General features: G+C 45.7%; 1 protein-coding gene across 1 annotated transcript in view; it reads right to left on the bottom strand.

Annotated features, from left to right (window-relative positions):
• Window positions 1-23,491, bottom strand: part of LOC119400896 (E3 ubiquitin-protein ligase UBR4) — a gene marked incomplete at its 5' end in the record, with an annotated part of 438,348 nt that overhangs the window by 121,458 nt on the left and 293,399 nt on the right. The window contains 4 exon segments of the mRNA XM_037667804.1: window positions 2,175-2,564; window positions 6,272-6,516; window positions 18,411-18,641; window positions 20,469-21,323. Of these exon segments, the coding sequence (XP_037523732.1) occupies window positions 2,175-2,564; window positions 6,272-6,516; window positions 18,411-18,641; window positions 20,469-21,323 (1,721 nt within the window).

Here is a 23,491-nt window from a genome sequence, read left to right as displayed (position 1 = left end):
CCTCCCATTGCTCACATGAGGTGTTCATGTTGTGGTGTTCAAGGTCGTGTAGTGTGCACTCCCACATAATGTGGTACAGGGTTGGTGTGGCCCCGCACCATGGGCATTCATCCCTGTAAGATGTGGGGTGCATGCGGTGTAGTGTGTGTAGGTTTTTGTAGGTTCCGGTTTGGAGTATACGCCATGCAGTGGCCTCCTTCGTCGCAAGCTTTTGATGAGGTGGTGGATACCGTAGGCGTCGCCCTCTGTGATAATTCAGTATTGTGGCATACTGGAGGTCAACTGGCTCCGGGTCCGCTGCAGTCGATGTAAGGAGCGCTCGGTTGTGTACGAAGCCTCGAGCTGCCCGGTCGGCGTGCAGGTTACCCATGATGCCAGAGTGGCCTGGTATCCATATGACGGTCTGTATGTAGGAGTCGTCCTTGCCTTCCCTTGGTATTTGTGCAAGGACATGTGCCGCAGGCACACCAATTCTGCCCTGTAGGAAGTTCCTGCAGGCCTGCTGGGAGTCTGTGAGTATTGTCAGCGGCTTGTTTGCATGCAGGCCTTCGCGGATGGCAAGTGTGATGGCCAGCTCTTCGGCTTCTGTGATCTTGCAAGGGCGGACAGATGCTCCAGAGACAACGTCCCATTGGAAGTGGTCCCTAGATTTTCAATATGCTTCACCTCATCGCACCCCGGTATTGCGGCAAAGCTGCCTTCCAAGCTCTGCTATGGTTGCAAATGTATTAACTCAAGAAAACGCTGGTTCCAACATGGAGATGAAAGATGTGGCAGAGGTGGGGGCTCAATTAATGTTGTTTTGGACCTGAAATTTGGGCAGGAAGTCCGAAAAATTGGAAGCCGAAACTTTTTAACATCCAAAATTTCGGATGTTCTTATATATCGACGTCTACGAGACAGATTTGGAACTCCGGACTTCAAGGGAACAGACCCTTGTCCGCCACATCAGTTGGGCATCAGAGGAGGAGAGGCTGAGGAAATGGCATCTTTGCCTATAACGTGTAAAGTGTTGTCGGCAACACTTTGGTTGCACCAAATCATGTACATAAATACAATTCGGCCTCTGCATTGCCTCATTCTTGATAAGACAACTATGAAACACCACCCTGCCAATGCTTCAACAACCTAGTGAAAAGAAACACTTTCATGTTGCTATCTCATAATAATACGCTTAGGAATCCTCTCTAACTTTTCTTTCTACAATTTCGCTTCGAAGTATTAAAAAAATATTCGAGAAATATTCGAAAAATGTTCGATTCGATTCGCACTAACACTTCAATATTAGAATTCGCTTCGCACCCAAAATTTTGCTGTTCGCACAGCTCTACAAAGTTATCCAGAGCCCTCCACTATGGCATCTCTCATAGCCTGAGTTGCTTTGGCATGTTAAACTCCATGAACCAACCAATCTTTAGCTTCATTAAAGGGGCCCTCAACACTTTTTGAACATGGTCATAAAATGCTGCCAATCGGTAGTCGAGGCTCCTGCGAACATGCAAGCCAAACATTACAGTGCAACAGCATGCAGTATGCAACTAAGTTTCAAAGTCAGCTAGAAATCACTCGCTCTTCTCTCGACCAATTATGCCATGAATCCTAAGTCGATGACCATTAGCTGATTTGAGCATTGTGAGCTGCACAGTTACTGCGGCCGCCGCAAAATGGCGCAATGTGACCACGCGAGCGCGTTCGCGATCCCACTGAAAGTAAGTCGCGAAGAAAAAAAAAAGGCAAGAAAGTGCTCAAGGTCATGCTGCACACGTGACATAACTTCTTTCCCCCTGTGCCATCTCTCCCTGCTCAGCTTCCAGAGCACTCGTCGGGACAAAAGAAGAGAGAAATCACTTACAGCGTGCTACAAATCCCTGTAACTCCGCTCGTACATGACGAATTCTAAACTTTTTTGTGGCAGTCGATTCGTGAGGCAAAAAACTCCTTTAATTAAGCCATTTAATAATTACTTGGAAAGGTGTTGCAGGGCCCCTTTACGCTTACTCCACCTAGTTTCTGTAACCACTGTAACAGTGCCATCACTACTTGTGAATATATAAGCAAAACAAAACAGGCAATGCTTGAAAACAAGTCTTTTATGCTTATTGCTAAAAAGCCTGGGCATCTTATGATACTGTCTATAGATAACCAAAAGAGGCAGCTGCAAGTTATGAGCGTACCTTAGCCGCTGTTCCCAGCAAGAGTCCTCCTTCTGCAGTGAAAGAGCCAACAAGGCCACCTCATGGCGCACTGCAGCTGGCAAGTCAGGGACACCAACTACAACTGGTGGTGGGGTTGACAATGCCTCATTGCTGTCTTCTTCTGTTGTGGCAGGTGGTGTGGTAGCATCAGGTATTAGGGCTGGGCAGGGCTGCTGGCGTAGGGAGGGTGCCTGCCCACCACGAAGTAGGGCAAGTGATATGCGTTCCATGAGCAATCCATTGAGGTGGTCGGTGGCCTGGGGGTTGTCTCGTGTTAGCAGACACACCAACTGGCCAACCTGTGACCAGCCTTGACGAAGGTTGTGCTCCACCAGTTCCCCTATCAAGCCCCGCTCACACAGAAGTTGCCTGCATATGCATACAAAAACAAAATGAGAACAAAGCTGAGTGATGGCCTAAGGGACAGCAGAAAAGGAAAACACTGATATTTTATGCTGAACTGACTTTTTCAGGTGAAATACTTCCGCTTTACTGCATATGAAAATCTGCACATCTGATCAAAATATCTATCTGTGGAGGCATATGAGCCTTTACATCTTGAGCACTACTTGGTTTCCTTTAAAGGGAAGGTGATGCAATTATAGAAATGGGCAAAATGCTGCTGCTAACAGAATCAACCCCACAGGCTACGATTTCAGAGCTCTGTCCCGATATTGCAATAGATATGTGATGTTAAGGAAATTTCAGTTCCCCAAAGGAAACAGTGCATCCTGCAAAATAAAGAGCAGCTCAACATTGAAATGAAGGAGTTCGGATCAGCAAAATACACTTATTTTTTGCAATGCAAGCACTTTACAGTGAAACAAGGGCTATATAACCTTTCGCCATAGGTCATGGCACAAGTACGCTGACTTAGCAAAGCAGCAAGGACTTTTGGCACAGTGTCCAACACATGTGTGCATCAACCGTATAGCGTCCAAACTTTAAGCGATATATAGTCAATAAGTACAGTAAAGCTTTATCCACATCAATGAAAGGCCCATTTGAGATAACAGTTACCCCTGAAATGCTAACAGCACAGCGCTCTGATGAACCATATTTAAAGGTGTGACAGAATGGAGGAACGGGTCCAGCGGAGAACATGAAACACTTGTGCAAACATTTTTATTTTTGGATCTATGCAAATTTCCATCAAAAATGTTTTACCACCTGGCCCTAATCAAAATGCAGCATCGCAGTTGCAGGTGAATACACAAGTGCAATGCCACAGCCATTGCATAAGCTACTAGATACATTGATGAATGACTGATCTCGAGGCAGACCGATAGCTATGACACATGGGTGAAAGGGCGTAACACGCACTTAAACGGGCAACAAATATTGGCACAGTTTTTGTTCTCTTACTCAATGGTTCACACGAGCTCAAGTTGAATGCTCATAAAGCAAGAATTAAAAGTGACAAAAATGTTGAATCTTTTTTCTCATGCAAGAATTACCTAATGATCCATTTATCACGGCTCAAGACATTAACTTTGCTCGAGTGTGTGATAGTTAATTATTTTATGTTTTTATGGAGCCCACTCACAGTTCTGGTTTCAGAGAGTGCCGAGAGAGGCGGTGGTACCAGGGTGGTTTTTTTGCAAACACAGCTGGCCATGCAAGCACACAAAACAGTTAAAAACACACCGCACGCGCACTGCGTGCACGTGAGCACTGTGTTGATAACTGCTAGAGAGGCTATACAACTGTGCCCAAGAGCATATGCAAGGAGCATGGGAGCCAACGCAACTCACGAAATAGGTGGTGGTTGGTTATTAACGTTAGAACCAAGCTGATGTCAACGTCGCAAGGTGCTCCATTATAGGCCAGTTGATATTATAAACTTCCCCAAATATAGCTAACTTTGGCAGTAGATGCCGCTCCGCTGCTACAGCTGTCTGAACAGCTTTATGCTGTGTGAGCTATCTCTTGCTGAAAACTGAATCAGGAACACCATTATCGTAGTCTGCAAAGAGCTGAAAGTTTTGATACAGCTTCTGTGGCCCTGTACCTAGCAGTCATTAAGGGGCCACAACACAACTTATAATTTTCTTGTCCGACATAGATACCATGATGAGGCTGTGGACTAATTGTACAGCTGAACCCCACAATAACGAAATCTGCGGGGAAACCGAAAAATTTCACAATCTCGAGAAGTTCATTATCGTGAAATAACACAGTACAAATAACGGTCAGCTAGACGAAAATTTAATGTCGAAATTCAGTTAGCTTGCCTTGTAAACCCTTACCGCGCGTGCGAGTGCATGTGTGTGTATATATATATATATATATATATGCACACACACACACACACACTGTAGACTCTTGTTAAATGGAACCTGAAGGGACTAGTAAAATATGTTCTGTTCTCAGGTGTTCCGTTTACTGAGAGATAAACAGGGGTGCAGAATTCTAGTAGTACAAAACAAATCATACTAGGCAGTTTGATTTAAGTAGCAATTTCATTTAAGAGATTTCCATCTATTGAGAGTCTACTGTACATAAGTACACACACACACACACACACACACACACACACACACCACACACACACACACACACACACACACACGCACACACACACACACATCTGTGCAGATTTTGAAGTATGCTGACCTTGCACGAGTATATAATGTGTGGGAAAATGTCCCGTCATTTTTTGTAGTTGTGGGATTGCAGTTCAGCAGCATTACTTTTAACAACTGCTGGGGTTTAACGTCCCAAAACCATGATATGATTATGAGAGACACCGTAGTGGAGGGCTCTGGAAATTTTGACCACTTGGGGTTCTTTAACGTGCACCTAAATCTAAGTACGTGGGCCCCTAGCAATCTTGCCTCCATCGAAAAATGCGGCCGCCATGGTCGGGATTCAATCCCACAACCTGCGGGTCAGCAGTCGAGCACCTCAACCACTAGACCACAGGGGCAGGTCAGCAACATTTCTTTATTGAGAAGTGTGGGATGCATTGAATCCTATGGCTGTTCACTGGCGAAAGGAAAGTATTTTGTTGTGAGAATTTCGTAGTTGCGCGATTTCGTTATTGTGGGTTTCAACTGTATAAGACAATTGCCAACAAAATTGTCGAAGCAGCTGAATTCTGAATAGATTAGTATGGAAGGTCATAATTTGAAAAGTGAACTCCAAGCTCAACTTGGATGCCTATAATTAAGCACAGGTAAATTGCTGCTTGGGACAAAGCTTCCTTGTGGAAGATTCCTTGTGGAAGCTTCCTTGAGAAATGAATGAATGAATGAAAGAATAATTAATATAGCAATAATAATTGTTGGGGTTTTACAAAGTACGATGGAAAACTGGGCGAGTTGGTGTGGATTCACATTCCAAAATTTCAACTACCTAGGGTTCTTTAATGTGCACCTAAATCTAAGCACATGGGCCTCCAGCTGTTTGCCTCCATTGAAATGCGGCTGCCGCGGCCAGATTGAATGAAAGAGCGAGTGAAAGACTCTACACAATGAATAATTAGCTGACTGTTAGGGAACTTAAAGGGACACTAAAGTGAAACAATGAATGGTTTACATTGATAAATTGATTGCAAACTCTAATGCTGTTAATTTGACCATCACAGGTTTATTAATAGAACAAGAAATCAAGGTCAAAGTTTCATTTTAAAATTTTCCACTGAAATCGCAGCATGTGGCATCACGGATTTTAAAGTGTATCATTCGATCAACAAAAATTCTTTATGTTATGTCTATGGCTCCACCCCCTCCAAAGATAATCTACTTCATTTTTACTGACCAAGAACTACGTAGGACCTAGTAAATGCCGTCAAAATCTATGACATCACGACGTTTGGTGCGGAAAATTCAAGGTGGCGTTGCCCCCCCGAAGTTTCTTTTTGTGTGTTATATTGCGGCAAGCGTGGTGATATTGGAATTGTGAAAGAGTAATTTACTAATTATGAGTAAAATCATTTTTTCTCTTTGGTGTCCGTTTAAGGTGAACGTTTCTTAAAAATAAACAAAACAAAAAACAAAGGACAACATAGAAAAATATTATGATTGATAAACAGGGATAAACGGTTCTCTTCACAAAATCACCTTCAGTTTTACCTGTATGGAACACTTGTAGCCAAAGCTCTCAGTAAGGTGATGCAGTGATCCACTGCAGCACTGGCACAGCCATAGCATCTCCCAGATGACTGCTTATTGCTTGCTGGTAGGCTGAAGTTGCCGGGCGATGGCAATTCGTTTCTCACTGGCTGTGCAGCTGTTGAATTTGGGGTTGCTGCTTGGGCTTTCCTGCTGTCCTTCTGCTTGTGCTCATACTCAACAAGTTCCTTTCGTGAAGCCAAGATCTAAATGAAAAAAAAAATGAACAAAAGGTTCAACTACTGTGCCTTTCAGCTTGAATAAATGCTGCTCCATAAATTTACACTGTAGTGACCATCCGACACTCCTTTCTCTCTCTCCCTTAAGAGTCAATAGCCCATCACCCTCACCAAGATGGGCCTGCGTTCTCTTAGCAATCTAAACGGAAACTTCTCCTCGCTTTTCAATGGACCTGTTCTCCCACTGATGGCGTCGTTGAACCTAAACCTCCATTGCTCTCTCTTTTTAGACAGGCAATGACCCCAACAACAAAATTACTTTCTCGCAGCACTGGGCGAGACCAGTTTTTACTTGCAAATAAACGTCAGCCTGCTCTCTGCTAAACTGAGCTCCTAACAATGCTACAAAGCACAGAAAATGATGCATCAGATTCACCAGCCTAAATTATGCAAAGTTGATTAACACCCAACATGTTCAAGGGGGGGAGGCGTGGGGCTAAAAAAGACAGATGTTCAAAAAAATACGCACTCGCAAACTTGAGTTGTTTTGGATTGCTGATTCATTAAAGAATATGCTCACCAAGCTTGGTTGTTATCTGTGCAGCAGAGAAGACGAAAACGAATTCTTTCACGAGACAGTGGTGCATATTTGCTGTCGAAAGAGTCTTTGAAACGCCCTTTTCAAGACATCTGCAATGTGGGCAAGAAGCCAAACGCGTTTTTCGTGCCTTTTATTCACGGAATATTTTTTGTCGAGAGTACACCAGAGGAGAAACAAATACATTAAGTAGGCACATTTTTAGCCGCAGCAACAGCAGAGTCGCCGGCAAACCGAAACTGATGCTCGAATTGGCGGAAACATATCATGTGACCATCCACTGCAGGTTTCGTGCCAATTCTGAGTAAATCTTGCTGTGTTTGTGTGCTACTTGGCTTATCTGTTCTTTTTTCTGCGAGTTCACTGTGATCAGTGGGTGGTCAGCGTTGTGACCAACACGGACCGTGTTGTGACGAACATTTAAAGCTCAAAAGCTGCGAAAAAGAGAAAACGATTGAATGCAATTGTCACAGAACAGTGCAGTGTTGACGAGAAAGGTCTTGCGTATGCAGCAGGCCACTTAAATTTTTTGGCCATTCTAATAAATAGCATGTTGTGAAATCTTTGAACTCATTTTTCTCAGTTTGCACTTCTGGAGAGAACAAGAATGTTAGGAAGACAATCATTTCCTAAATGCTTCACCAGTAGCTGCTTACAAGATCGTTTGTAGGCTGAAATTTTGCCAGGAACAAGATCAGGTACTTTTCTGATCCCTAAGTATTTTCTAACACAAAAAATTATGACATGTCTCACATGCAGCAACAAGCAAAACATGAACTTTGCTTTTAGAGTGATGACATTTTTACAGAAACTCCATAAAAATACGTGGCTGGCTTTATCCTGCACTACAAACCATCTAGAAGGCATATAATTATAAACAATTAGTATATTGTTACGTGAAGAGACGAAGACTAGAGGCTGTAAACAAGTGTATTTACAGGAGAGTGCTCGGGCAAGGCAGCGGCACACAACAGTCTCCGAATCGTCGTCGTCGTCTTCGCCTAATCGTCTTTTGATGGCTGTCCGCAGCATGACCCCCGGCGGTAAAAGCGCCGTCCCGGAGCTTTTAAAGTTATGGGTCAGATACACTGGAGTAGGCCTTGAGTCGACTGACGTGCACGATGTCACTTGACACCGCGGCAGAGGGTGAACGAGGACTGACCAGAGTAATCTCGTAGGTCACGGGTGTTACTTGGCGGATGACGCGGTAGGGTCCTGTGTATCTAGACAGGAGCTTCTCCGAAAGTCCAACATGACGGGAAGGCGACCAGAGCAGCACGAGCGCGCCAGGCGAGAACTGTGCGTCGCGGTGGCGGGCATCGTAGTAATGTCGCTGTGTATCTTGCGAGGCAGTCAGCCGAGTACGGGCAAGTTGGCGCGCATGATCGGCAAGTGCTATGGCATCACGTGCGTACTCGGTAGTTGGGGTGGCAGCCGAAGGAAGAACAGTATCAAGTGGCAGAGTGGGTTCACGACCGTACAATAGATAAAACGGCGAAAAACCGGCAGTGGCGTGTCGAGAAGAATTGTATGCGAACGTGACGTAAGGGAGAGCAATGTCCCAGTCATGGTGGTCATTCGACACGTACATCGACAGCATATCCGTGAGGGTTCTGTTGAACCGCTCCGTGAGACCATTCGTTTGCGGATGGTATGAAGTGGTCAATTTGTGCTGAGTGGCGGAGGAACGCAGAATGTCGGCGATAACTTTAGAGAGAAAGTTACGGCCACGGTCAGTGAGTAGCTGTCGTGGAGCACCATGGAGCAAGATGATGTCATGTAAGAGAAAGTCCGCGACGTCGGTGGCGCAGCTGGTGGGGAGAGCCCGCGTGATGGCATATCGGGTAGCGTAATCAGTCGCCACGGCTACCCATTTGTTCCCGGTGGATGACGTAGGAAAGGGGCCGAGAAGATCAAGTCCAACACGGAAGAACGGCTCTACGGGAACGTCGATTGGTTGGAGATGACCAGCAGGGAACATCTGGGGCGTTTTGCGACGTTGACAGGAATCACAGGCAGAAACGTAGCGTCGAACAGAACGGAGGAGACCGGGCCAATAGAAGCGACGGCGGATACGGTCGTACGTGCGCGATACACCTAGGTGTCCTGCAGTTGGAGCGTCATGAAGTTCAAAAAGAACAGGTCGGCGTAATTGTCTCGGTATGACTAGAAGTAGTTCCGGCCCGTCTGGATGGAAGTTACGACGGTATAGGACACCATCCTGAAGAACGAAGTGGCGCACTGAAGCGTCATTGGGCGATGTCTGCAGACGGTGGATGAGTTCTCGCAGCGAAAGGTCGCGTTGCTGCTCGTCTGCGATGTTCTCGAAAGGAGACAGAGAAAAGATGCCATTGGATGCGTCGTGGTCGGTGTCTTCGGCCTCGTCTACCGGATAACGGGACAAGCAATCGGCGTCCATGTGCAGGCGACCAGACTTGTACATGACAGTATAAGAATATTCTTGAAGCCGTAACGCCCAGCGACCAAGTCGTCCGGTAGGGTCCTTCAGTGAGGACAACCAGCAGAGCGCGTGGTGGTCCGTTACGACTGAAAAGGATCGGCCGTATAAGTATGGGCGGAATTTCGCAACCGCCCAAACTAGGGCCAGACACTCACGTTCCGTGATAGAGTAGTTGCGCTCCGAAGTTGTGAGGAGCCTGCTGGCATAGGCGATGACGCGATCAGTACTGTGCTGTCGTTGGGCTAGTACTGCGCCTATGCCGTGCCCACTGGCGTCGGTACGAACTTCAGTCGGCGCAGAAGGATCAAAGTGGGCCAGAACGGGCGGCGTTGTAAGCAGCCGGATCAAATGAGCGAACGCGGAAGCTTCGGCGTCGCCCCATATAAATGGCACCTCTTTTTTCAAAAGGTCAGTAAGTGGTCGTGCTATGACCGCGAAATTTTTCACAAAGCGGCGGAAGTACGAGCATAAACCAATGAAGCTGCGTACATCTTTAACACACTTAGGGATCGGGAAATCCGTAACAGCGCGGATTTTGGCTGGGTCCGGCTGTACTCCATTGGCATCAACGAGGTGGCCAAGTACGGTAATCCGGCGACGACCAAAGTGGCACTTCGATGCGTTAAGTTGCAAACCGGCTCGGCGAAAAACTTGCAGGATTGCAGATAGGCGCTCTAGATGACTCTCGAAAGTGGGGGAGAACACAATAACGTCGTCCAAGTAGCACAGACATGTGGACCACTTGAATCCTTGAAGGAGGGAGTCCATCATGCGTTCAAATGTGGCCGGTGCGTTACATAGTCCGAATGGCATCACCTTGAATTGATAAAGACCATCAGGTGTGACAAAAGCGGTTTTCTCGCGGTCCATATCATCCACAGCGATCTGCCAATAGCCAGAGCGTAGGTCAATAGACGAAAAGTAGCGAGCACCATGTAGGCAGTCAAGGGCGTCGTCAATACGAGGTAAGGGGTAAACGTCCTTTTTTGTTACTTTGTTGAGATGCCGGTAGTCCACGCAGAATCGCCACGAGCCATCTTTCTTTTTCACTAAGACAACGGGTGATGCCCATGGGCTGCATGATGGCTCGATGATTTTCTTGGTGAGCATCTTCTTGACTTCTGCCTGAATCACTTGACGCTCTGCGTGTGACACTCGATACGGACGCCTATGAACAGGAGCGGCATCGCCAGTATTTATGCGATGTTTCACGGTCGTAGTTTGTGCCAAAGGACGGTCATGAAGATCAAAAATATCGCGGTACGAAAAGAGAACCCGGTAGAGGTCGTCAGCATTCTTTGGGGGTAGATCTGGCGCAATCATTCTTTTCAGGTCGTCGAGAACAGATGCGGCGGACCGCGAGTGGTCGGTGTGCTCGGTAGTACCATCCTCCAACGTAACTGATGCTATCGAGGGATCGTCGAAGGCGCTGATATGTGCCAAGGATATCCCTCGTGGCAGCACTTGCATTGTCAAGCCAAAGTTGACCACTGGCAAACATGTGCGATTGGATGTAATAGATAATACAGAACGAGGCACTGTAATACCCTGGTAGAGAAGAACATCCTTGACAGGAGTCGCAATGTACTCCCCGTCGGGCACGGGTGAGGATGGTACCAAGTCAACGTAGGTCAGAGCTGTGGGTGGTAAGCGAACGAAGTCTGCGGCGGTTAGGCGAATGGGAGGCGGCGCAGGGTGATCTGGAAGAGGAAGGTCAAGGTGGAGAGTACCGGTAGAGCAGTCTATGAGCGCCGAATGAGCAGAAAGGAAGTCCAAGCCTAGAATGACGTCGTGGGGGCAGTGGGCGAGTACGGTGAAAACAACGATGGTAGAGCGATCGGCGATGTCGACTCGAGCTGTACACATGCCAATTGCACAAGCTGTTCCGCCGTCGGCGACACGGACAACTGGCTTCGCGGCTGGTGTGAGAACTTTCTTCAGGCGAGTCCGAAGACTAGCGCTCATCACAGATAAATGGGCTCCCGTGTCGATTAGAGCACGAACAGGAACACCGTCGATGTGGACTTCAATGAGGTTCATATTGGTCGAAAGGGTCAGTAGAGGATTTGGCAGCGTAGGGAGCAATGCAGCGGCACCTCCGGGCGCTGCATCATCTAGTTTTCCGGGTGGGAGCGTGCGTTGAAGCTTGGCGAATTGGAGCGACGAGGCTGGGGTGAGCGGGACTGCCGGCGTAGGGGCGAAGGTGAGCGTGAGTACGGGCGGCTAGGAGCAACAGATTCAGTGGCAGCGTGATCGGCACGTGCTGTAGAGGGACGGTAAGAGCCATAGGCGCGGTTGTAGCCAGTGTACGTGTGCTGTGCAGGAGAGTTCCAGCGATTGCGACAATGCCGAGAGATGTGTCCAATCCGGTGGCAGATGAAACAGATGGGCCTGTCGTCAGCAGTGCGCCATTCAGCGTTGCGGAAACGTGGTTGGAACTGGGTCGGTGAAGAGGGTGCAGTCGGAGGATACGGCCGAGAGTCCACGTGATTTACGGAGCAGACAGAGTGGAGTCCCATGCTTGCAATCTCCTGACGGACAACTGCCTGGATCATCGAAACCGGAACTGCAGGGGGAGAGCAGGTGCTGGGCTCGCAGGTAGCTGGATAAGCAGCTTCAATTTCTCGTCGCACAATTCGGGTAACGTTGGCATCGTTGCTTGTTGAACGGGGAAGATCGGCACAGGACGACGTCGGCGCGGTGTTAGGCAAGCGAGCAAACTGCGGAAGAATGCGCTTGCTTTTAGCGAGTTCCAGGCGCCGGCATTCTTTGATGACCGCATCAACAGTGCACACGTTATTGAACACGAGCAGGTTGAACGCATCATCAGCGATACCCTTGAGAATGTGAGCAACCTTATCCTGTTCCGTCATGTGCGAGTCAACTGCACGGCAGAGAGCCAAGACGTCTTGGATGTACATGACGTACGGCTCTGTTGACGTCTGCGCGCGGGTCGACAACGCCTTCTTCGCAGCGAGCTGGTGACCGTCAGGGTTGCCGAACAACTCTCGTATCTTCTCTTTGAAGAGATCCCAACTTGTCAGCTCAGTATCATGCGTCTCATACCACACTCGCGGGGTGCCGTCGAGGTAGAATAGCACATTGGCAAGCATGAGAGTAGGGTCCCACCGGTTACCTGTGCTGACGCGTTCGTAAAGGCTGAGCCACTTGTCGACGTCTTGCCCATTGGCGCCAGAGAAAACACCAGGGTCACGAGGAGCGGTGACGTTGATGTACGTCGCGTTGGCGGCAGGTGTTGGAGCCGGAGTGGTCGGCGCATTTTCCAGAGCCATGTTCGAAGGCTCAAGGTGGCGTCCACTGCGAAGCTTCGTGACGAAGGGAGGTACCCAGCACGTCCACCAAAATGTTACGTGAAGAGACGAAGACTAGAGGCTGTAAACAAGTGTATTTACAGGAGAGTGCTCGGGCAAGGCAGCGGCACACAACAGTCTCCGAATCGTCGTCGTCGTCTTCGCCTAATCGTCTTTTGATGGCTGTCCGCAGCAATATTTACATTTTTTTTTTGAAGTGATAGTTTTCCTAAGTTGGCATGCCTGATTGATCATTATCACAGCTATAAGATTTTAGTATTTGTGCTAGGGTGCTGAAATTTAGAACATGTTTTAATAAGAAGATAAGCCATCCCTGAAATTTTCATCAAAATTAGTACAGTAGTTCAAAAGTTGACTAATCAGCCTAGCATGCCCCCATAAACTAAAGTTTAGTAGACGTCCCAAAACTACACAGCTGGTTGCAATTATGGGAGACACTCCTAATTAATTGATTGCCTGAGTTCTTTAAAGCACACTGAAACCATGGTGTATACGAGTTTTTTTTTCCATTCCAGTAAGAAATTTCAGCCTCGCAACCTCGAACTCAGCAGCAGAGAGCCACAGCTACTAAGCCATAGCTACTAAGCCGCTGTGATGGGTCAGCACCCAATGCCATATAGACACTGAACACTATTACGGCAAATTGCAAACTTATGTGGATCATTGCATTAAGACAGCATATTCAAACTAAAAGCTCTGCAGACCAGGTTAACCCATTGGGGGTCAGAGACTCACATGTGCGTCATCCGCTAACAGCCACAAGACAGTCAAAGACGTGTATGCACGTCATTTCTGTATGTTTAAAACGCACGCCTTTTTCGATCATTTCTCTTGCTAGGCATGTGCTGTCACACTGAGGGAAAGCATGGAATGTTTTTTGGGCCGATGTCTCTCCGTTTTTTTTTTAATGCTTTACTACAGCGGCGCGCCAGCTAGTTTCGGTTTCGTGCTTCGGTGGGTTCTCGCTTATTGCACCCGCAAAACTGATGGCTTTCTGGTTTAGAATCTTTCAAAAGGTGGCTGATTTGTTACTCTCTTGTTTATTGCTTTTCGGTACGCGATTACGCCGGTTTCCGTGCAGGCGCTGTGATGTGACGGAAATGATGCCGCTGTGGTTACGTTTCCTGTTCCGGGGACTCACAAAAACCGCTTCCGTCTCGTTGGCGATAAGACAAATGATTACTATAGGTTTCAGACTTGTTTTTGCTTTCCAGACGCACTCACAACTACACGGTTTTCTTCAGTGCGCTCACTCGTGCAGTTTGCTTGCGCATGGAAGTGCACACCAGTTTCTCTGCTGCAAGTGAGTCTAGCAGTGATTCGGAGGAATCGCCACTCGACTGCCGAATCAGAATCTGATTCAGTAAATGTGAGCCTGTCATACGAGGAGTTACTAACGAGTTAAGACTCGGACGTTGATGAGTGAATGATACCTCAAAAGCATGCACAGATTCGATCAGATGCAGACTGGATCAAAAGTGGCTTTTCTCCCGTGTTTCTACTTAACGCTGCTTCATGCACTTATTTTTGTACGTCTGTGAACTACAGACGTTTATTTCAACGCATAATTTTTTAACAGTCGTATATGTTTTTTTTGATAGAATTTACCTTGCTGTTACTCACTAATAAACCACGTGTATGTAACAACACAAATGACTTTTTTGTCACTTTACGGTCACCCCAAAAGATTTTCGACAATATCTTTCTTAAATTGATTCCTCTGAAGAATTTAATTAAGCAATAAAAAAATACACACTGGGGGACGCATTTCGCGAAAAAAAAAATCGACCCTCAAAGGGTTGACCCTTGGGCTGGATGGTGTACATATATTTTTAAAAAGCCTGTATGCACATGTGCGTGCCCATACATACATACACATGCAGGTAGATTGGAGATGGTAAAAGAGCAATCTGGAAACGTATTGGTTCCCACATTAATAAGAATTATTGAATTGCAACTGAAGACTATTTTTTTATAAGGCACGAATCCAATTTAATTTTCATGCATTAAAGAAGCCCTGCAACACTTTTCCAAGTAATCATCAAATGGCTTCATTAAAGGGACCGACAACTGGCCAGAACGTGAGATTAGATCCTGGTATAAATGAAAAGATCGTCAAATATAGTGACAGATTCCAGCATCCTTTTTGCGTTGTGAGTAGGATTTCTATTTTTAAATTGTGTGTAAAAGTAACAAAAACGTGTATGTCGCGCAGCATAGCGGAAGAGCCTTGAAGCTGAATTATGAAGTCTATCACTTTGTTGTACGTAGTCTGATGATGTCATGCGTGCCATATTTATTCCTCAAAGTTAGAGTATATACATTAGTATCCAGCCCCACTCAATTCTGTGCTTCTTATGAGGAAAAGGTGCTGCACAGAGAGAAGTGGCGCTGCCTTCGCGGCCGCCAGTAGACCATGTCGAGTTGCGGCGCATGCGCGCGGAGTGCACGCATATGCAGTAAACCACTGCGTTCGAAGGTCTCGCACTCACTGTTTGCAGCATGTGTTGTCACGTGTGTGTATGACTTCATATTCGCCGCAGATGGAAACATTCTGATGACAAATGTTTCGTAGCGTTTTCCATGTTACCATTCCGTGATTAGACACTCTGACCAGTGCGCTTTCCGTTGCGCTGAAGAAAATAGGTACCATGAAAATTGGTTGTCGGTCCCTTTAAGAGAGTTTATTGCCTCACGAATCGACTACCGCAAAAACTTTTAGAATCCGTCAAGTACAAGCGGAGTTAGAGGCATTTGTCGCATGCTTCAAGTGCTTTCTCTCTCCTTTCGTACCAGTGGGTGCACTGAAAGCTACACAGGGAGGGGACGACAGGAGGGCAAGAAGCGCCATCCGTTCGTCAGCGCACACCATGACCTTGAGTGCTTTTTTTTCCTTCGGACACGCGGCTTACTTTCAGGGTGATCGCGAGTGCGCGCGCAGGCACGTGGCAACATCCCACGGTGGCCGCGGTAACTATGCAGCTCACGATGCTCAAATAAGTCAATGGCTGTGGATGTTGGGTTTATGGTAGAGCTGTGCGAATAGCAAAATTTTGGGTGCGAAGCAAATTCGAATAATAAAGATTGAGTGCGAATCGAATCGAATAATTTTCGAATAATTTTCGAATATTTCTCAAACATTTTTCGAATACTTTGAAGTGAAATTACAGAAAAAAGTTGCAGAGAATCCCTAAGTATGTTCTCATGAGATAGCAACATGAAGCGCTTCTTTTCACTAGGTTGATGAAGCGCTGGCGGGGTGGTGTTTCATAGTTGTCTTATCAATAATGGGGCAATGTAGAGGCCGAATTGTATTTATGTACAGATTTGGTGCAACCAAAGGGTTGCCGACAACACTTTACACGTGATAGGCAAAAATGCCATTATCTCAGCCTCTCCTCCTCTTTCAACTTATGTGGAAGCCCAACTGATGTGGCGGACAAGGGTGTGCTCCCTTCAAGTCCGGAGTTCCAAATCTGCCTCTTAGACGTCGATATATAAGAACATCTGAAATTTTGGATGCTAAAAAGTTTCGGCGTCCGATTTTTCGGACTTCCTGCCCAAATTTCAGGTCCAAAACAGCATTAATTGAGCTCCCACCTCTGCCACATCTTTCATCTCCATGTGGGAACCAGCGTTTTCTTGAGTTAATACATTTGCGACCGTAGCGGAGCTTGAAAGGAAGCTTTGCCGCAATACGGGGGTATGATAAGGTGAAGCGTATTAAAAATCTAGGGACCACTTCCAATCGGACGTTGACTGTCTCTTGGCCAAGTTCGACCGTAACGGAGCTTGAAAGGCAGCTTTGCCGCAATACGGGGTGATGAGGTGAAGCATATTAAAAATTAGGGACCACTTCCAATCGGACGTTGACTGTCTTTTGGCCAAGCTCGACCGTAACGGAGCTTGAAAGGTAGCTTTGCCGCAATACGGGGGTGTGATAAGATGAAGCATATTAAAAAATCTAGGGACCACATTTAATCGGACGATGACTGTGTCTTGGCTAAGTTCGACCGTAACGGAGCTTAAAAGGCAGCTTTGCCGCAATACGAAAATGTAATGAGGTGAAGCATATTAAAAATCTGAAGGGGTCACTTTCAATCGGACGTTGACTGTACAGTGAAACCTCGGTGATACGATCACGGCTCATACGAATTTCGGGGTGATACGAATTTTTCGTTGGTCCCGGCCAAGGCCCATTGGCCTGCAATGTAATGGAGTACGGTTGTTGCGAACCGATTTTCACCCAGCGACGTTTGATACGAACGTACGCCTACCGCCCAGGTACGAAGAGGTGCTTTCCGCGCTGTAGAGGAAGGCGAGCCAAGCACGTGCGAACGCGGCAACGCAAGCGTGGACATGCGCGCCGCCCCGCCAAATCGTCAAAATCACGGTGTAAAAAAAAAAAAAACACGTTTCTTACGGTCAGAATAAACCTTCAGAGGCGCGTCACGGCCTGCGATACTGTGTGCGCGGATCTTTGAGGCTCTTATGTGCCTCCGTGTGCCTTCCTGTTTAGATTACAGAGGACATTAGCGCCATGCTTTCTTTTCAAACCCCCCCCCCCCCCCCCCCCCCGAAAAAAAATTCTGGCTACGTGCCTGTCACAACGTCAACATACACGACCGTTGAGGTCGCTCTTCTGCGGGCACGGCCGTAAATCTCCCAAAAAACATCCGCAACACCTCCGCGATAACAAAATCGTAACACAGGACCGTGGTTCTGTAATTTTGTGGCCTTGATCCATCGCGTCAAAGCGTTTCTTTCGTTACTTTCGCTGCGGTACTCCGATGTCATGCAAAAAAACATACTAAAATTTGGGAGGGGCTACTGCTGTCGCGGGTCACAACGTACCTGGTTCATTAATTAAATACGCGCGTACGGGCCATATATTTACAGTGCTTGTATGATTGCCGACATCTAAAAACTTAACTGACAATCATTCAGGGTCCTTCCTGACGTTGCTGCGGCCCTGAAAAACAATAAACGAAAATGTACGCCAGCTTTCTTTTGTCGCATTTTAATTTTCCATGCTTTCTGTTGATACGAATTTCGGATGATACGAATATTTTTGGTGGTCCCGTGAGATTCGTATCACCGAGGTTTCACTGTATTTGTTTTTGGGAAGTTCGAATAGTTCGAATAGTAAAATTCCAGTGCGAATCGAATCGAATAGCAAACACTATTCGAAAAATATTCGAAATTTCGAATATTCGCACACCCCTAGTTTATGGTGCTGTCGTTAAGGCTTATGGCATCACTTGTCGAGAGAAGAGAGAGCGTTTTCTGGCTGACTGAGAATTGTATATTCCAGGCCGCGTGCTGCGTTATAATGTATCGCTCACATGTTCTCAGGAGCCTTGACTAGTGATCTGCAGCTTTTTCTGATCATGCTGAAAAAAGTGTTGAAGGGGCCCTTTAAGAAAAATTTACTATCGACACCCATATTTTATTAGGAATGTTGACTCTTGAAAAAGTTTATTCTAAACCATCTTCGTTTAAGGATTTTTTGAAAGAAGTTTGAAATTACCTTCTGAACAATCTTGCTGAGCTCATCAAAGGAGGTTTTGCACTCAGAGCAGTACTTCTGGGCAAGTTGTTGTATGGACCTGTTCACCATGCTGGATGTTGACCCTGATGCAGAACCAGTGCTTGCTGGTGTTGCTGAGGCTGTCCCTGTGCTAGCTGTGCCTGCTGCTGCACCTGCTGCAGCAGCTGCTTCCTCTTCCAGAGCCCTGTCTACCAGGCCCTGCTCCTGAACCTGAAAGTACCAAACAACTTAGAAGAATAGAACATTGGGCGAGTTGGTAATTCATGATGAAAGGAAAATAGTGCGAAAAAATGTAGGATGAGACGAAGAAAGCTAGAGGACAAGCACATACTAAGAACTGAACTTCTATTAGACAAAAACGAAAATATATAGGAAGCACAAAACCACATGTTCACCACGAACAGAACCAAAACCCTCAGATGTGCGCATCCAGGTACCTTATCTCTGCCTTGATAACACAGTTATCTCCAGCTTTCAAAATTAAGAAGGCTTCAACGAGCTCACGTGCCGTCTGGTCCCTATGCAGGCGCACATCCTATATATTTTCGTTTTTTTCTAATAAAAGTTCAGTTCTTAGTATGCGCTTGTCCTGTAGCTTTCTTCGTCCCGTCCTACGTTTTTTTGCGCTATTTTCATTCATCATGTTTTACCAAGCAATATGCCCCAAGAAGCATTGGTTGGCTAAAAGAATGATCACTCGAAAACTGCACGTTCTTAGTGCAGTCTTCATTTTACCAATGCAAATCATGCAACTGTTCATATCCAGTAAAAAATTTATCAATATTGTGACGAGAACATTTAAATGAAATTAGCATGAAAACTGCGGTACATGTGAAGAGGCATATCGAATGTATTAGTACTTTCAGTAATATCTTAGGCCCATGAATCAAAATTTCTAAATATATTACATTTAAAACGTTGGTTTAATGTGCAAGCAATTTTAGGTAGATGCAGACTCTAAAATGGAAATTTGGGCTAGCTGATCTTGCATAACAGGTGAATCTCAGTGCAATTTTGACAGTGGATGAACAGAGCAATGACAGACGACAAACAGCACACCAGTGGATGTTGCTTTTTTGTCAGAATCGTGGTGTTGTCCACCTGTCATGGTTCAAATTTAAGGTTTGCACTGGAAAGGTATGCAATGCACTGGTGCTATCCCACTTTGCATCCCTCGGACAAGGAAAAGGCTTCACAGAGAGGAGGAGAGCAGTGACTTTACAACAGACAAAGAAGCAACAGCTGATAATTAGGGGTTTTTCAGTTGCCACACTACCCTAATAGTAAACTAAAATAGTAAAATACAGTAATAGGAAAACTAAAAGAAAGAAACCTGCTGGTAGAAAATATATATAGTAGAAAATGGCTGGACTCTAAAACTAATGCATAGACACTTGAGCAAAAGCTGTCATGATATAGGCTAGCTTAGCAAATAGTTTTTCTTTAGTCGCACGACTTGAAACAGCATGGTGGCGCCATTGGTGTGATACAATATATAATGACAGATACAACATACCCAAAGAGTTATCTAGAATAGTATTTAAAATACATGTATCTGATATGATACAGCCCTAGCAACAGCTTCCTAGAACTATATCTCCTAATTATTAACGTTTCATTCATATATTGTGAGAGAAAAAGTAATAACCCATAAAATATGAATAAATGATCACATGAATGAAAATAATTACAACTGCAGCATTAATACACCCCAATTACTGTACACGTGGCTATCTCCGAAAATTTCTACAACAGCAATACGCGAAGGCTAAGCATGTGGCTTGAATTATCCAAACAGCACTATGATCTTAAGTGTGATGTCTGTAATTTGCACACACGCAAACAGGATAATCATGTATACAAACTAGCAGTTTAAAAGTTCATCAGCTTGAAGACTGCTTTTAACTACTTCAGACCATACAACTGCCAAAGAACTACGTTTCTCCAGCTCATGATACATGCTCATGATAGAAAGAATTCTAGAAGAAAGGCAAAATGCATCTTCACTGCTTGTGCCCCACTCCTAGGTCAACTAACCTTGAGAAGCAGCAGCTCCAACGTCGGCTTGTGGGCCATAAGCTGTCGGTACACTTTGTCAGCTTTTTCAAGCAGTGCATTGATGGAGGCCACCGCCTTTTTACGGTCCTCCTCACCCTCAATGGGGTCAACGGCACAGCAAGGCTTGGCAGTCAAGGTGTAGTCAAACTTGGCATACTTGCAGAAGCCACAGGAATTGCACAAGAATGGGTCCTTCTCATCATAGTTTATAGCACGGCACTTGTGGCACTGAAATACATTCTCTCCACAATTGGCACACACACCAGGGCTGGCTGGAACAGAGGCACTGCAGCGTGGGCACTGCAGCGTCTCCGATGATGCCTGAACGTTTTCATAGAAGTCTGCATACTCTATCATAAGGTTGCATGCCACAATAGGAAGTGGGAAGTCCATTTTGAGCTCAGTCTGGCCTGCAGCCAAGGAACAGCGTTTGGCACGATGCCACATGGCAGGTCTGTTCTTCAGCTCCACAACTGACTGTACTGAACGATTGTTGTAGTAGATATTAATGGCTCGCACCATTTTGCTTCGCTTCAAGTCTCCAATACGCAGAACAATGCGCGACACTGTGTGTGAGCCAACCAGTTTGACAATCTGGGTGGAAGTGGTGAAGCGCGAGTCAACCTTTATGGCAGACAGTTTTATGTTTGCGTAAGCCACCTCGGGGTTGTTGCAGACAAGGCAAGGCTCACTTTCCAGGTAGTAGCCATCCATTTCCACTAACCCTCGTATAGAGTTGTACAAACTGGAGTTGGGGTGGTTGCACAGGAGCTGATTCTGCTGATGCAGCACAGCCAACGCCCTTTCAGTGAACTCCTGCTCAGGCTGTGGGGCCTGTAAACAGTCACATGAACACCTTTGTCATAAGGAAGCCTACAAAACATATTAAGTGGGGCAAATAAGCGAAAAAACGAATAAGATGTTCCGGGCATTTCAGTGCAATATCTAGGCACCTATGCATCAACCTTTTGCAGTCGCACCCCTTGCTATCAGAGAACCACAACTCTGTTCTGATGTTACAAGGTGTGCTCCAAGGCTTTTTAAACTGCCCGAATTCATTTTCTTGGTGAACATTGAGTAGTATCTTTTGGAAGCTGTCACAAGTGTGCACTTCCACATTTTCCCTTTCCCTATAGGTGGCAGCACTAAAGTAAGTAACCAAAACTGCATGAAAAGTACTGGCCTGGGTTTTTTTTTTTGCAACTGCTGAGTGTGGTGTTGATCTGAACACAAACATTTTTACACAAATTTCAGTGAAAACAACAATGGCATCAATGAATAGGAACCTTATAATCTTTTATCAGGCAAGACGAAATTTTATCGAATGAATTCAAGACACTAAGAATAACAACATCTGCAAAAGTGTCTGTTGTCTTCTGCTGAGTCTTCTTTAGATGAATGATTGAGCTCTTTGCTGTGGCCATTCCTTCAGCCCATTCCCGCTGCCATCGTGAGTGATGAAGCAACGTAACAAATCCACCGCATTCAGAGCTTGTGCTGCAATTGGGATGTCTACCTTGTGAACATCTGAGTTGAGTTCCAAACAAGGCTACCAAGGAGGCCTTGCTGGGAGAGAATACAATCTTGGAGGCCTCATCCAGCCGCACAAGCGCTCAGTAGCATTTGTGGAAAACGATGTAGTCAACGTGAAAGCATGAGGATTTCCTAAATTTGGAGACTAATTTGTTTTGTTATATCCACTGACACAACAATTTTACCTCATAAAAACAAGGTATAACATACATGTACCTCTATAGGAATTTCGTGGGTAATTACTAGGGGTGTGCGAATATTCGAAATTTCGAATATTTTTCGAATAGTGTTTGCTATTCGATTCGATTCACACTGGAATTTTACTATTCGAACTATTCGAACTTCCCAAAAACAAATAGTCAACGTCCGATTGAAAGTGACCCCTTCAGATTTTCAATATGCTTCACCTCATTACACTCTCGTATTGCGGCAAAGCTGCCTTTTAAGACCGTTACGGTTGAACTTTGCCAAGGCACAGTCAACGTCCGATTGGAAGTGGTCCCTAGATTTTCAATATGCTTCGCCTCACCACACCCTGGTATTGCGGCAAAGCTGCCTTTCAAGCTCCCTTACGGTCGAACTTTGCGAAGACACACTCAACATCAGATTGGAAGTAGTCCCTAGATTTTCAATATGCTTCACCTCATCACACCCTGGTATTGCGGCAAAGCTGCCTTTCAAGCTTCGCTACGGTCGCAAATGTACTAACTCAAGAAAACGCTGGTTCGAACATGGAGATAAAAGATGTGGCAGAGGTGGGGGCTCCATTAATGCTGTTTTGGACCTGAAATTTGGGCAGGAAGTCCGAAAAATCGTAAGCCAAAGCTTTTTAGCATCCAAAATTTCAGATGTTCTTATATATTGACGTCCACGAGGCAGATTGGGAACCCCGGACTTGAAGGGAGCAGACCCTTGTCCGCCACATCAATTGGGCTTCCACAGAAGTTGAATGAGGAGGAGAGGCTGAGGAAATGGCATCTTTGCCTATCACGTGTAAAGTGTTGTCGGCAACACTTTGGTTGCATCAAATCATGTACATAAATACAATTCGGCCTCTACATTGCCTCATTCTTGATAAGACAACTATGGAACACCTCCCCATCAATGCTTCATCAACCTAGTGAAAAGAAACACTTTCATGTTGCTATCTCATAAGAATATGTTTAGGAATCCTCTCTAACTTTTTTCTGCAATTTTGCTTCGAAGTATTCGAAAAATATTCTAGAAATATTCGAGAAATATTCGATTCGATTCGCACTCACACTTCAGTATTCGAATTCGCTTCGCACCCAAAATTTTGCTATTCGCACAGCTCTAGCAATTACAATTACTTCATTACATACAATACTCTGCTGTAAATCATTTAATTATAACAAGGAGTGACTATGTCTAAGTACCAGTAACAGACTAGAATGCATATGAAGAGAGAAAGAGAAATATCCTACAATGCATTTATACATATGCTATAT

Source organism: Rhipicephalus sanguineus, chromosome 1 (assembly GCF_013339695.2).
Source record: "Rhipicephalus sanguineus isolate Rsan-2018 chromosome 1, BIME_Rsan_1.4, whole genome shotgun sequence".
NCBI classification, from domain to species: domain Eukaryota; kingdom Metazoa; phylum Arthropoda; class Arachnida; order Ixodida; family Ixodidae; genus Rhipicephalus; species Rhipicephalus sanguineus.
Note: the sequence above shows the minus strand (reverse complement) of the source record. Positions and strands in the feature narration are given on the sequence as shown.